Consider the following 13,279-nt stretch of genomic DNA (forward strand, 5'->3'; position numbering starts at 1 on the left):
CTGGACTTAATTTCAGGTAATGAAATCGGGCATGTGGTTGAAGTATCAGGAGAGAGCATTTTGCAGACAGTGAAACTAACCCTGTTAGATTTCAGTTTGTTATGGAAAAGGACAATGATAAGCCTGAAATAAAAGTAATTCCCTGGGAAGCACTGAAGATCAGATTGCTGTGCACATCCATTGGGATAGGTAGATGAAGTGGTTAAGAAGGCATATGGGATAATTGCTTTTATTAGCCAAGGCTTAGTGTTTAAGACCAGGGAGGTTATGCTGGAGCTAAACTACAGTGAGAGTATTGTGCACAGTTCTATAATTCACAGTATAAGTGAGATATGATTGCACTGGAGAGGATGCAGAGCAAATTTCATAGAATCCCTACAGTGTGGAAACAGGCCCATTGGCCCAACATTGTCCACAACGACCCTCCAAAGAGTGACCCTCCGAAGAGTAACCCACCCAGACCCATTCCCCTACCCTATTACTCTACATTTCCACTGACTGACGCATCAAACCTACACATCCCTGAACACTATGGGCAATTTAGCATGGGCAATTCACCTAACCTGCACATCTTTGGAATGTGGGAGGAAACCAGAGCACCCAGAAGAAACCCACGCAAACATGGGGAGAATGTGCAAACTCCACATAGACAGTCGCCTGAGGCTAGAATCGAACCCGTTCACTGTGCCATCCATGATGTTTACCAGAATGTTGCCTGGGCTGAAGAGTTTGGGTTAGGAAGAGAGATTGGTTAGACTGGGTTTGTTTTCCTTAAGGCAACAGAGACTGAGGGGGTCATAATTGAGATGTATAAAATTATGAGGGGCACAAATCAGGTAGACAGAAAGAAACCTTTCCCTTGGTGAAGGGAAAAATGACCAGGAAGCATAGATTTAAGGTAAGGCGCAAGAAGTTTAGAGAAGATGTGAAGATAAGTGTTTTTAACCCAAAGGGTGGTGGGAATCTGAAACTCACTTCCAAAACAGTGGGAGAGGCAGAAATCCTCATGATATTTAGGAAGTGTTTAGATGCCCTTGAGATGCTAAGACATACAAGGCTATGGGCCAAATGCTGAAAATAGGATTCGAGTATTGCTTATGACCTATGTAGGTTTGATGAACTGAAGAGCCTTTATCTGTGCTGTGGGTGTCTACCATCTGAGGTATACTGTTCCCAGCTTCCTCAGGCGATGAGAAACTGTTTTAAAACTGTTTGTCACCTCCTACCAACCATTGAAATCAATGAAATCATCTTATGCCTTCATATAATCTTTTATTCACTTGAAGGACATGGCATTGCTGGCTATGGCAGCATTTATTACATATCTGTGGTTGCCCATGAGAAAATGATGGTGAACTACCTTGTGAACTGTAGTGTATGTGCTGTAGGTAGACCCACAATGATGTTATGGAGGGAGTTCCAAGATTTTGACCCAGTGACAGTGATATATTTCCAAGTCAGGATGTTGAGTGACCCGGTGGGTAAAATTTCAGGTGGTGGTGTTCCAATGTACTTGCTACCCTTGTCTTCTAGTTGGAAGTAGTTGGGTGTTTGGAAGATGCTGTCTAAGGAACATTGGTGAATTTCTGCGGTGCATCTTGTGGATGGTATACACTACTACCGAGTTACTGCATATTTGTGGATGTAACGTCAATCAAGCGGGCTCCTTTATCCTGGATGGTGTCAAGCTTCTTGAGTGTTGTTGGAGATACACTCATCCTGGCAAATGGGGAGTATTCCATCACACTCCTGACTTTTGCCTTGTCATAGTGGACAGTCTTTACTTTCCTTTGATATTGATCTCTCATTTCCACCATACATTCTTAACCATTTCAAAGGTTGGGATATAACTTCTACTGATTCTCAAAGTTGCCAATAAGTATTGTCTTGCCTGTGACAGAAGTGGCCACAATCCTTTATTTATTCAAGAGAATTCTAAGTAGCTGCCAGTGAAACAGTTCCTCGTTTCCCTCTTTCCTTACAAATTAGGCTAGTTTTCTGCCTCAAGGTAGCGTCTGAACTTTTATTTCAATAAACTGACATCACAAAATTCAGTGATAAAATCCATCATATGCTGCAAGTTCGATCTTCTCTGCATATCTAACTTTAAGCTATTTCAAATTCCCTCATGTTACACATGAGTGCGAAGAACAGATGCCCCTCTCCAATTTTTAAATTATGTACAAAGTTGTCTCCTCTTTCCTGCAGCAAGGTTTCACAGGTCATGTGCTCATTTGTACCTAATTTAAGAAATATTCTCTGTGTGTGTGCATACATATATAATGTGTTAAGCTGATTGCTTTGCTTGTTTTTCTACCTTAAGGGATATCTTATGTGACAACTGTACTTAAAGCAACAGGATGTTTCTAATTTTAGTGACTGCCCAAAAAGAGGTCCCTCAGCATTATATAATAGTGACATTTCTGGCTGTTTAGTTAGCTACCAGAATATTCTTTATATCGCCACATGCGATTTGCATATCCTTAACTGTTTGTCCAAAGATATAGGAGTACAATTGTCACTGGACTTGGTTGCTTTTTCTTCAACTTAATTTGCTCAAAAGCTGACCTCCGTAGCTGGAGTATTTTGCACAGCTTCAGTCTCCTTATCTGAGGAAAGATACGTAAATAGTTCTGGCTACGGACAGAGTGCAACAAATGTTTACCAGACTGATTCCCGGGATGGCAGGACTGATGTATGAAGTGTGACTGGATCAGTTAGGACTATGTTTTCTGGAGAATAAAAGAATGAGGAGGGATGTCATAGAAACCTATAAACTGGACATAGTAAACACAGAAAGGATGTTCATGAGTGCAGAACCAGGGGTCACATTCTAAGGGTATGGGTTAGGCCATTTAGTACTAAACATGGAGAGCCTATCGAATTCTCTGTCACAGAAAGCAGTTAAGGCCAAAACATTAAATGTTTTTCATAAGGATTAGATATAATTCTTAGGGTTGAAGGGATCACAAGGTATGGGGAGAAAGTGGGAATGGGTTACTGAGTTGGATGATCAGCCATAATCGTATTGAATGACGTAGCAGGCTGGAAGGGCTGAATGGCCTACCCCTGCTCTTACATTCTTTATGTTTATGAAGACTGTTAAAACATTTTGTTTTAGACAGAAGGGCATTAGTGGGCACCTTTTCAAAGATTTTAGGTATGAAAAATGTATTTAATTAACTTAGAAACTGACTATCCTTCATCTTAAAACTGATTGTTGCTTTTGTATGGTATTTTAAACTTATTGTCAGCTCTTTAAAATTAGTTTAGTCATAGATGGTGCGTTAGAATGTTTTTAGTAAAAATGCTTTTTTTGTGATAAACCCATTTTCAGCTAAATGAATGAAATAGCTCTAGGTTATTTCTCTTAAATATATATATCAAAAAATGCTTTTCAACATGACAAAATAAAGTTAAGTTCTAAAATGGTACTCGATTATGCAAATAAAATGCAAAGGTTGCCCAATTTACCTGATTTTCAGACCCAGGTTGATAGAAAGCATGGACCAGCCTTCTGTACTTATCAAGAATTATTATTTATTTCAAGTAATTCAACTCAAACTACAGTCAAACAGTTATGAACCATCGGTATATAACTCTACTAATTCCTTCTTCCAGTTGCCTCCACCTGTTTGCAGGTGGCACAGTTCGCTGTTCACTGAGAAAAGGTAACTAACTTACTGACTAAAAGTCATGGCTTACAGCAACTGCTGAGTAAAAAGTGAACTGGTATCGTTCAGGCTTAAAATGGCTTTTCTGCAGGGAACAGGCTGGTAGTAGTCTGAATAGCTTCTCTGTATCTTATTCATTGTTACACGATATTCAGCTGCCTAACAACCGATCATACAATTCTTGGCAAGCAGAAAACCTTTGTCATTGGTAACTGGCCATTATTACCAAACCAATCCAAGAGGTGTTAAACCTGCGCCCACACCTCCCCCCTCACTTCCATCCAGCAACTGCCTCACTTCCATCCAAGGCCCCAAAGGATTCTTTCACATCCGGCAGAGATTTTCCTGCACATCCAAACACCTTATCTACTGTGTCCGTAGCTCTCCATGTGGCCTCTTCTGTATTGGGGAAACAAGACGCCAACTCATGGAAGGTTTCAAAGTACCCCTCTGGGGGACACACACACCAAACAGCCCCGGCACCCTGTGGCTGGCCACTTCAACTCCCCCACCCACTCCCTCAAAGACATACAAGGCCTGGGCCTCCTCCACTGCCAAATCCTAGCTATCCGATGCCTGGAGGAAGAACACCATAATTTGGGACACTCCAATCACATGGCATCAGCATCGATTTTACCAGTTTCCTCATCTCCCCTCCCCCGACCTCATTCCCAGATCCAACTCTCCAACTCAGCACCACCTTCTTGAATTGTCCCATTGTCCATTTTCCTTCCCACCCATCCGCTCCACCCTCCGCTCTGACCTATCATCATTACCCCCTCACCTGCATTCACCTATCGCCTTCACCACTACCTTTCCCTCAGCCCCACCTGTTCTCCTATTTACCTCTCAGCCCCTGTTTATTCCCCTCATACATTCCTGATGAAGGGTTTATTCCAGAAACGTCGACTCTCCTGCTTCTCTGAGGTTGCCTGACCTGCTGTGCTTTTTCGATGTCACACCCTTTTGACTCTGATTTCCAGCATCTGTAGCCCTCACTTTCTCCTAGGGTTCAGATGAGCCACAATATGAATGTCAGAGCAGACCTGATGGACTGAATGGCCTGCTTCTGCTCCTACATTTTCTGCCTTAGGTAGCTCAACAGCAGTTTCACGTAGGTAATTGGGAATCGGCAATTAATTCTTGCCTTCATATCCAATGAATGAAAGATAAGTAACATAAATAATTTAAAATATGCACATTAGAAATGTATATTTAAAAATTTGGCTTTTTTTGAGCAGTTGGAATATTTAATGTCCTTGTGCAGACTCCAGAAACTGCTTTCAGTTTCAGGAAAATAATGATGGCAAATGCCAACCCACTGTCATTCCTACAATAAACATCAGGACTTCAGAAATTAAGAATCTCAATAGATGAAGTAATATCACCAATTTTTGATCAGACTTTAGACAGACTTGTGAAATGATGCTCTTGAGTAAGAAATGTGTTTCACTGATATCAGAGAAACAGATTTGTGATGTATTTGAGAACCCCATGTTCCAACAAAATGAAAAATGCTACCTTACTTAAAATAAGTTTTTTTTTGTGATTTATAGTAAAACAACTTTATTAATGAGTCAGAACAGCAACATAAAAATGCCATTAATAAATGTCTGAACCAGGGACCTGGGTTCGATTCCCACCGCAGGCGACTGTCTGTGTGGAGTTTGCACATTCTCACCATATCTGCGTGGGTTTCTTCTGGGTACTGTGGTTTATTTCCACAATCCAAACATGTGCAGGTCAGGTGAATTGGCCATGCTAAATTGCCCATAGTGTTAGGTGCATTAGTTAGGTGCATTAGTCAGGAGTAAATATAGTGTAGGGGAATGGGTCTGGGTGGGTTAGTCTTCGGAGGGTCATTGTGGACTTATTGGGCTGAAAGGTCTGTTTCCATACTGTGAGGAATCTAATCTAATTTAAAATAGCAATAGACGATTAAATAAGAACTTGGACAATCTTGAACATGATACCATCTTTGCCCCATATGAAATGTTGACGAATGCAATTTATGCTGAACTATTGATATGCTCGATTATTTATGCTCAACTATTGATATTTTTCATGCATGGAGAATTTAATTGAATATGAAATTAATATAGATATATAAAAATATACGTGTATCACTGGAAATTCGAACTTCTAATTGTTTCTGAATTTGTTTTGAGTGCCGAGTAAAATTTTCATTATCAGTAGTTTTTAAATGTAGACTGTCATTGTAGATCATTTGATACTGATCAAAGAAGCGAATATGAGAATGTATACTATGAATGAGCTCTGTTCATAAAAAAAGTTAAAAAGTGTCATAAAAATAACTTTCTGGCATTGGTGTTACAGAACTTAATGCACTTACATTATTAAAGTTATCTTTTACTTCTTGTTTGCTTCTTTGAAAGATCACTAATGCTTTGTTTACCAAATATTTGCATTTCTTGTGCAGTATAACATGCCAATTTTAACATCATTGCAATCAATGCTTATCCTTGAATCTTTATGTGATAAAATTCAAAACTAGCAAAAAAACTAAATGAACAGATAATTCACTGTCATCATGGTTCCATTGAAGACACCTTTTATTTTAATTTAAGAAGCTAAAATGAAAGTTTTTTTCTTGTTCTGTGTAATAAAGCATGGGGTAGAGGAAATGTTATACTCCACACATTCATTTTCTATTAGAATTGATTTTAGATTTTTTTTGTGATTGGCTGCAGCTAATGATCAATAACACAAGACAGGTCCACATTTAAATGTAAAAGATGTTTAGTTGTCTCTGTGGGCAATGGAGCAACAGTAGACTTGTCCCAGTCATCTGCTTTCACTATCATTGAAAATAATACCTGTTTACACATAACTCAGCTCTGTGCAGCTTTTGACAGAAATGTTCATGATTATGTATTTGTGGCGTCCCAACTTTAGAAAGAATCCCTTCACAATGTGACTGGCTAAAAATACCTTATAGCATAGACATTTTAGAAACCACAAAAGTGTTGATCAAGAGGAAGAAATAAAAGTGCTTCAACTACAACCCAATAAGGCAAGATTTGAACCCAAGAGAAACTTCAGCGCCATAGCCAGAAGTCGGGAATATGATCAAATGAAGCCTCTCACACACGTTGCTTGAATTGCTTGGTCATTCATATCAAGATTATTTCCACTCCACTTTAAATTAGTTTCTTCTTCAGTCCTGGATTATTATTATTAATGGCATGACCAATATTTAATGAACTTGAGAAACTTTAGCTACATTTTTAAACAACCACAATCATATTGCAAAGATACTATCACAGGTGAGGAATTCCAGGACTTTGACTCAAAGGTGATGAAGGAAGAGCAATATATTTCCCAGTCAAAGTGGTGTGTGGCTTGGATAAGAACTTAGATTCTTCAGAATTCTATATGAAAGCAACTGTCAACATTGAAATGATAAAATTGAACAGAAGTCTTCATGTTGCTTGGAGCTGTACTCAGATGTCAGAAATTCAACTGGTCTCCAACCATGTTGCACCTCTACATTAGTTATTTGAGTTACAATTTGAAAATTCACATGAAGTGAATTAAAAGACAGAAGTTCCTCTATCTTTGTAGCACTGCACTTTATGGCCTACACTGTTCATCTGTAATTTTTAGTGATTCTGTAGCAGATATATTCTGCTGTCGGTGACTAATGAGCCATATGCCATTAATTGTTGTATATCATTGCAGGTGTTGGAAGACATTCAGATGCTGTCACAAGAAGACAGTTCCCTCATGGTGCCTACAGACTGGATTTTGAAGATGACAATCGTGGCTGGAGATTTGATATGGACATGGTTATCATTTATATCTATTCTGTCAATTGGGTCATTGGATTCATAATTTTTTGCTTTCTCTGCTACTTTTTCTTTCCATCTTTTTAAATTGGTGTATTAGTACCTTGGCAATGCGAGGATTGAGAAAAAAGTCGAATCACATAATGCTGATCAGTAGCAAGTTTTCATTGAACAAATTTTCTTAAGTATTGCACATTTTTAGTTGAAGACCCCTGGGGACACGATAAGGGTAAATATATTTGAAGGCATAAATTTGCAATGTTCTTTCTAGTTGCAATTACCTTCTGCGTTATTAACCAAGACTGTTGAAATCCAAACTGCCATTAGTGGAGTCTGCAGAGTGCAGTTAATACAATTTACTCTAGGTTCAATTGCCATTAAACATTAAACACGATTTGTACTTAGTTCAAAAATTTGAATGTAACCAACTCAAAGTACGATTAATTTATTCCATAAAAATAACTTATGGCATTTATTTCCTCTGCCAAGAAGCTATTGACTAAAGATTAATATTACAAGTAACTGGAGGTACTGGAGAATACATTCTGTTAAAAACTAGAATTGTATTGCAGGTTTTAGACAAGTCACTTTCATTTGTTTAAGCTCATTTTTCAAATGCAAACTTGAACAGAATGTTAACAATACATTAGATACCCAAAAGCAAAAATATCAGTGCATTGAAACACTGATTTAAAATAATTTCTCGCTTAATCTTTCCTTGTTCCTAATTTTATTTAAAATTGCTACCTTAAATTAAACATTATCATTTCCATTTAAATAAAGATTAGTAAGATAATGGTGGATAATTTTTTTTAGTAATGGTAACTGATAGAAATATTAAAATCACACTTGTTTTAACTTAATAATTAGTGTTTGCTAGTGTGGTGTAATTTGATCAGTAAAAAGATCTTTATTATTGTACTTGACTCACATAAATGCTAGATAACACTTCTTTACTTCCTTTTGATTTTTCCAGTAACTATAATTATTAAGAGGTCAATGATGGATCCTTGACAATTGATGAAAACATTGTCTCCACTATTCCAACTTTATACCATTTGTAGCAATGGAATCTATGAGATCAATTTTCATGAAGGCCAGACATGGGATCAATAGTCATGCACAGGGAGACTGATGAGAAACTGGAATTCTGTTATAATTGGGTGTCATTTGAATCAGATCTAATAGCTACCAACAATCACTGATAGGTGACTTGCCTGTCTGATGAGTGGGAAATCATTTTGGATTACAATACAATTTAATGAGGCTACACACTTCAAGTTCTCCTACAAAATTATCACTACTGATTCTACTGCCACGAATGAGATGAACTAAATATACTTATAGATTCTTTTCTAACCCATTACTGCTATGTTCCTCTGCTATATAATGGATAAATGGCACCCTATGCCAACAATTACTAAGAAAAATTACAAGGGATCAGGGTTAGGCTTTGATTAAAAATTGTCTTAAAAAGAGAAAATGTGCTCTTGCTATTGAAAACATTTACGGTACTTACCTGACAAGTAGAAAAGTTGGAGTCAGAGGCCGTGTGCCAGAAATGTTGTCCAGTAATTTTATAAGAAGACTCCACTGGAGGAAAAGCAGTGAAGTGTTTGAGCCTCACTGGACCTTCAAGAAAAGATGTAAATGCAGGGAGGGACTCTCTGCCTAATAGTTTTGGGTAGTTCATTCGATATTTGCCATGTCATGATTCCAATAGAAATGACCTCATGGTCTTCTTGCTTTTTATGCTCATTGGTTTTACAAGTTGTTGACACATTTCTTTCATTTCTTCTTGCTGACTTCATTTTTTTTGTTATTGTGTTTTGCCTTTTTTCTTTTTTTTGAATTGTAAGACTTTTACTGGTTTTCAACCATACCTTTTGGTAAAATGGGCCTTCCGTTTAGATTTCCCTTTGCTGTCAGCAAATCGAGAAAGGAGTTTCAGGAGAATGATTAAAGCAGGGATACCTGAGATGGGTACATCAACCAGTATTATCAAGTACATGTGGAGACAGTAGCACAGTGCTAATCTTACTACATTAGTAACCCAGAGGCTCAGGCTAATGCTTATGGGGCATTATTCATTTCTCACCATGGCAGCTACTGAGATTTAAATTCAATTAATAAAAACATTAAATTTAAAATTGGTATCAGTAGTGATGACTATGAAAATATCATCGATTTTTGTAAAAACCCATCTGGCTCACTAATGTCAGTTATGGGGGGAAATGTGCCACATGATTCCAGATCCACAGAATTGCCCTCAAAGCCCAGCAAGCCATTCCATTCAAGAGCTGTTGGAGTAAGATATAATACCAATCTTTCCCACAATGGGATTGTGTAATTTAGGTAGCATCTTGTACAAACTAATTTTGAGATATTAAAAGTTGAAAGAAGCATATGCATAGAGACAGATATGCACAATCCACATATGAAATATGAACAGGAATAGATCATTTGGCCTCTCAAGCCTGCTGAGCTATTCAATAGGATCATGACTGATCCGACATTCCTCATGTCCACTTTTCTATGTCTTCCCCATAAACCATTTACCCCAACTAATCAAGTAACTATCTATTTCAGCCTTAAGTATACACAAGGACTGTGTCACCACAGCTCTCTGTGGCAAGGAATGCTAAAAACCCTCAACCTTCTGACAGAATAAATTCCTCCTCATCCCAGCCTTAAATTGGCACCCGTTAATTCTGAGAATATGCCCTCTGGTCCTAGACTGTCCCATGCGGGGTAACATCCTGTCAGCATTTGCTCTGTCAAGCCTCTTATGAATCCTGCATGCTATAAAATATGGCTATGGATTACGTTTCCTTGCACTTAATTTCTGCCTACTACTACAATACTGCTAGTTAACTGGTTCAAAGATATAACAATAATTTGGATATTATACCAATAGATAAGATCTTTCTTCTTAATTCACCTTCTTGAAATTTGAGAAGTTAAATTAACTTTTTGTTATTTATTCCTCGTGGGATGAGATTTATTTCCCATCATTTACTGCCACAGAGAAGGTAGTGATGAGCTGCCTTGTTGAACTGGTAGAATCCATGGAGTGAGAGAACACCCATAGTGCTTTTAGAAATTCGTGGCATTCGTAGCCTCTGACCTTCTGTTGTAGCCAAGATATTTATATGGTTTGACAAGTTCAGTTTGTGCTCAATGGTAGTGGGGGATTCAGTGAGAATAATGCCATTAAAGATCATGGAAGATGGTTAGATTCCATCTACTTGTAGTTGGCCATTGCCTGAAAATTGTGTGGCGCAAATGTTACTTGCCATTTAACAGCCCAAGGCTGGATGTTGTCCAGCTGTTGCGACATGTGGACCTGGATGGCTTCAGAGTCTGAGAAAATGTGAGTGGTACTGAGTATTGTGTATTCATTAGTGAAGATCTAACTTCTGATCTTACGACGGAAGAAAGGCCTGGGACACTACCTTGAAGAACTCCTACAGAGATATTCGGAGACTGAGATGTTTGATCTCCACCAAGTATAGCTACTTTCCTTTGTAATAGGTATGGCTCCAACCAGAGAGTTTTCCCTCGCATTAACTCCAGTTTTTCTCAGTTGCTTGATGTCAAGCTCATTAAAATACTGCCTCTTGATGTTAAGGGTAGTCAGTCTCAGTTCCCCTTTTTTGTTCATGTTTGGACAAAGGCTGGAATATGGTCTGGTGATGTGGTCCTGCCAGAACATCAGTGGGAAAGTTATTTCTGAGTGACACTTTAGCTCTGCCAAAAATTCCTTTCATCACTTTAATGACTTGGTACATTCATAGGGAGGAAAATGGCCAGCTGGGATTTGTCCTGATTGTTGTACACGGGACATATCTGGGCAATTGTCCACATTAGAACAGTACAGCACAGAACAGGCCCTTCAGCTCACGGTGTTGTGCCGACCACTGATCCTCATGTATGCACCCTCAAATTTCTGTGACCATATGCATGTCCAGTAGTCTCTTAAATGACCCCAATAACCTTGCTTCCACAACTGCTGCTGGCAACGCATTCCATGCTCTCACAACTCTGTGTAAAGAATCCGCCTCTGACATCCCCTCTATACTTTCCTCCAACCAGCTTAAAACTATGACCCCTCCTGTTAGTCATTTCTGCCCTGGGAAATAGTCTCTGGCTATCGACTCTATCTATGCCTCTCGTCTTACCTCCACTGCTGCTCGCACTCAAAATGCCCGTTGGCGTCGAAGGGGGGGGAATTTATACTCACTGCTTTCCTTCCCGGCTACCCCTCTGGTCCTCGTCACTTCCTCCACTGCTCCCGCTCCTTCTTTGAAAAGGAAAACACCGCTGTCCGCTACCGGTAAGTAATTTTTAAAAAACTGCCTTACCTTAGCTGCAGTTTTTCGGGTTCGTCTTACCTCCGCTGCTGCTCACACTCAAAATAGCCATTGGTGTCGAAGGGTGAGAATTTATACTCACTGCTTTCCTTCCCGGCTGCCCCTCTGGTCCTCGTCACATTGTTGGGTAGTTTTCAGTGTTGTAGATGTACTGGACCAGCTACAACACATGTCTTCAGCACGATTGTGGGAAGATTGTCAGAATCCATAACTTTTGTTGTAACCAGTGCCTTCAGAGATTTCTTGATATCATGTGAACTGAATTAGTAGTTCAAGACTGACATACATAACGCTGGGAACCTCAAAATGAGGCCATTGGGCACAATTCAGTCATCTGCAATTTTCTGCCATTTTACAGCACAATCTTCAACATGCTGTTCAGCCTTAGCAGTCCCCAATGTTCCCATCAGAACCCTACCCAACACCCTAGATGGCGAACATGACCACCGTGGCCACAAAGGATAAATAAAAAGATCACAGTCCAAATTTTCTAATTTGGTCAGCATCATATCAGTGCAGAGCAGAAGTGTGCATGCAAGTGCATCTAAAGCTTATCGACAGTGCTTTAAAGATTCCTCCTCAGAAGTTTGAAGGGTTATAGTTAAGTGTATATAAAAATGTTATATTCAATTTGATCCGTGTGTAGATAATTTTTTTTAGGTCTTTTAATATATGGTCTAACTCTTCACTGGGTCACTGGACCCGAAATGTTAACTCTGCTTTCCAGATGCTGCCAGATCTGCTGATTTTTTTCTAGCAAGGTTTGATTTTTTTTATATAAACTAGAATATAATGCTGGCACAAGAGGCATAATGACTTAATCCTTCTCCAATGTTCCTAGCTTTCCCTTCTTTTCACATTATTGCTTTCCTTTATTTCACCATTGGCATTGAGTGCTGGTGCTATCTGCTTTACTTAATCTTCCTCGTGCATATTCCTCATTTTTAATACAGATCATTTTAAAGCCATTGTCAAGCCATTTTTCAGGCAAGTTTCAGGGCATCTGCTGAAGAGGAACTTGCCATAGGATGGAGAGGATCTAGTTGTCATGGTCCACGTCAGTATCAACAACATGGTCTGAACAAAAAAAAAAATCTGAATAATCAGTATGAGGAGCAGGGCACTAAATTAAGAAGAAATAATTTTTATGGTGATAATCTCGAGATTATGACCTCAACCACAAGCACACTTGCACAGGGCAAATAAGATTGAAGAAATGAATCCATGTCTTAAAGACTGGTGTGGGAGAAGAGGGTTCTAGTTCGTGCAGCACTGGTACTGATATGGGGGAAGTGGAATCTGTAGAATTGAGATGGAATGAATTATTAAATAAGTAATAGCAAACTATTTGGAAAATAATAATCTAATCAAGCAGAGTCAATATGGCTTCATGATAGAGAAATCATGTCTGACTAATTTATTA

The 13,279-nt window shown here is 38.8% G+C and overlaps 1 protein-coding gene across 2 annotated transcripts in view; it reads left to right on the plus strand.

Moving 5' to 3' along the window:
• The window catches only part of LOC122549665 (E3 ubiquitin-protein ligase RNF180-like), a 135,857-nt gene extending 125,838 nt beyond the window's left edge, over positions 1-10,019 (plus strand). The window contains exons 7-8 of one of the 2 annotated variants that reach the window (XM_043689501.1): positions 3,622-3,671; positions 7,377-7,422. In XM_043689501.1, the coding sequence (XP_043545436.1) occupies positions 3,622-3,665 (44 nt within the window). In that variant the 3' untranslated portion in view covers positions 3,666-3,671; positions 7,377-7,422. Of the gene's footprint in view, positions 1-3,621; positions 3,672-7,376 lie in introns of both variants that reach the window. The other variant, XM_043689494.1, reaches the window with a different exon arrangement.
• The last annotated feature ends 3,260 nt before the right edge of the window (positions 10,020-13,279 follow it).

This window comes from Chiloscyllium plagiosum, chromosome 1, assembly GCF_004010195.1.
Source record: "Chiloscyllium plagiosum isolate BGI_BamShark_2017 chromosome 1, ASM401019v2, whole genome shotgun sequence".
Lineage (NCBI taxonomy): Eukaryota > Metazoa > Chordata > Chondrichthyes > Orectolobiformes > Hemiscylliidae > Chiloscyllium > Chiloscyllium plagiosum.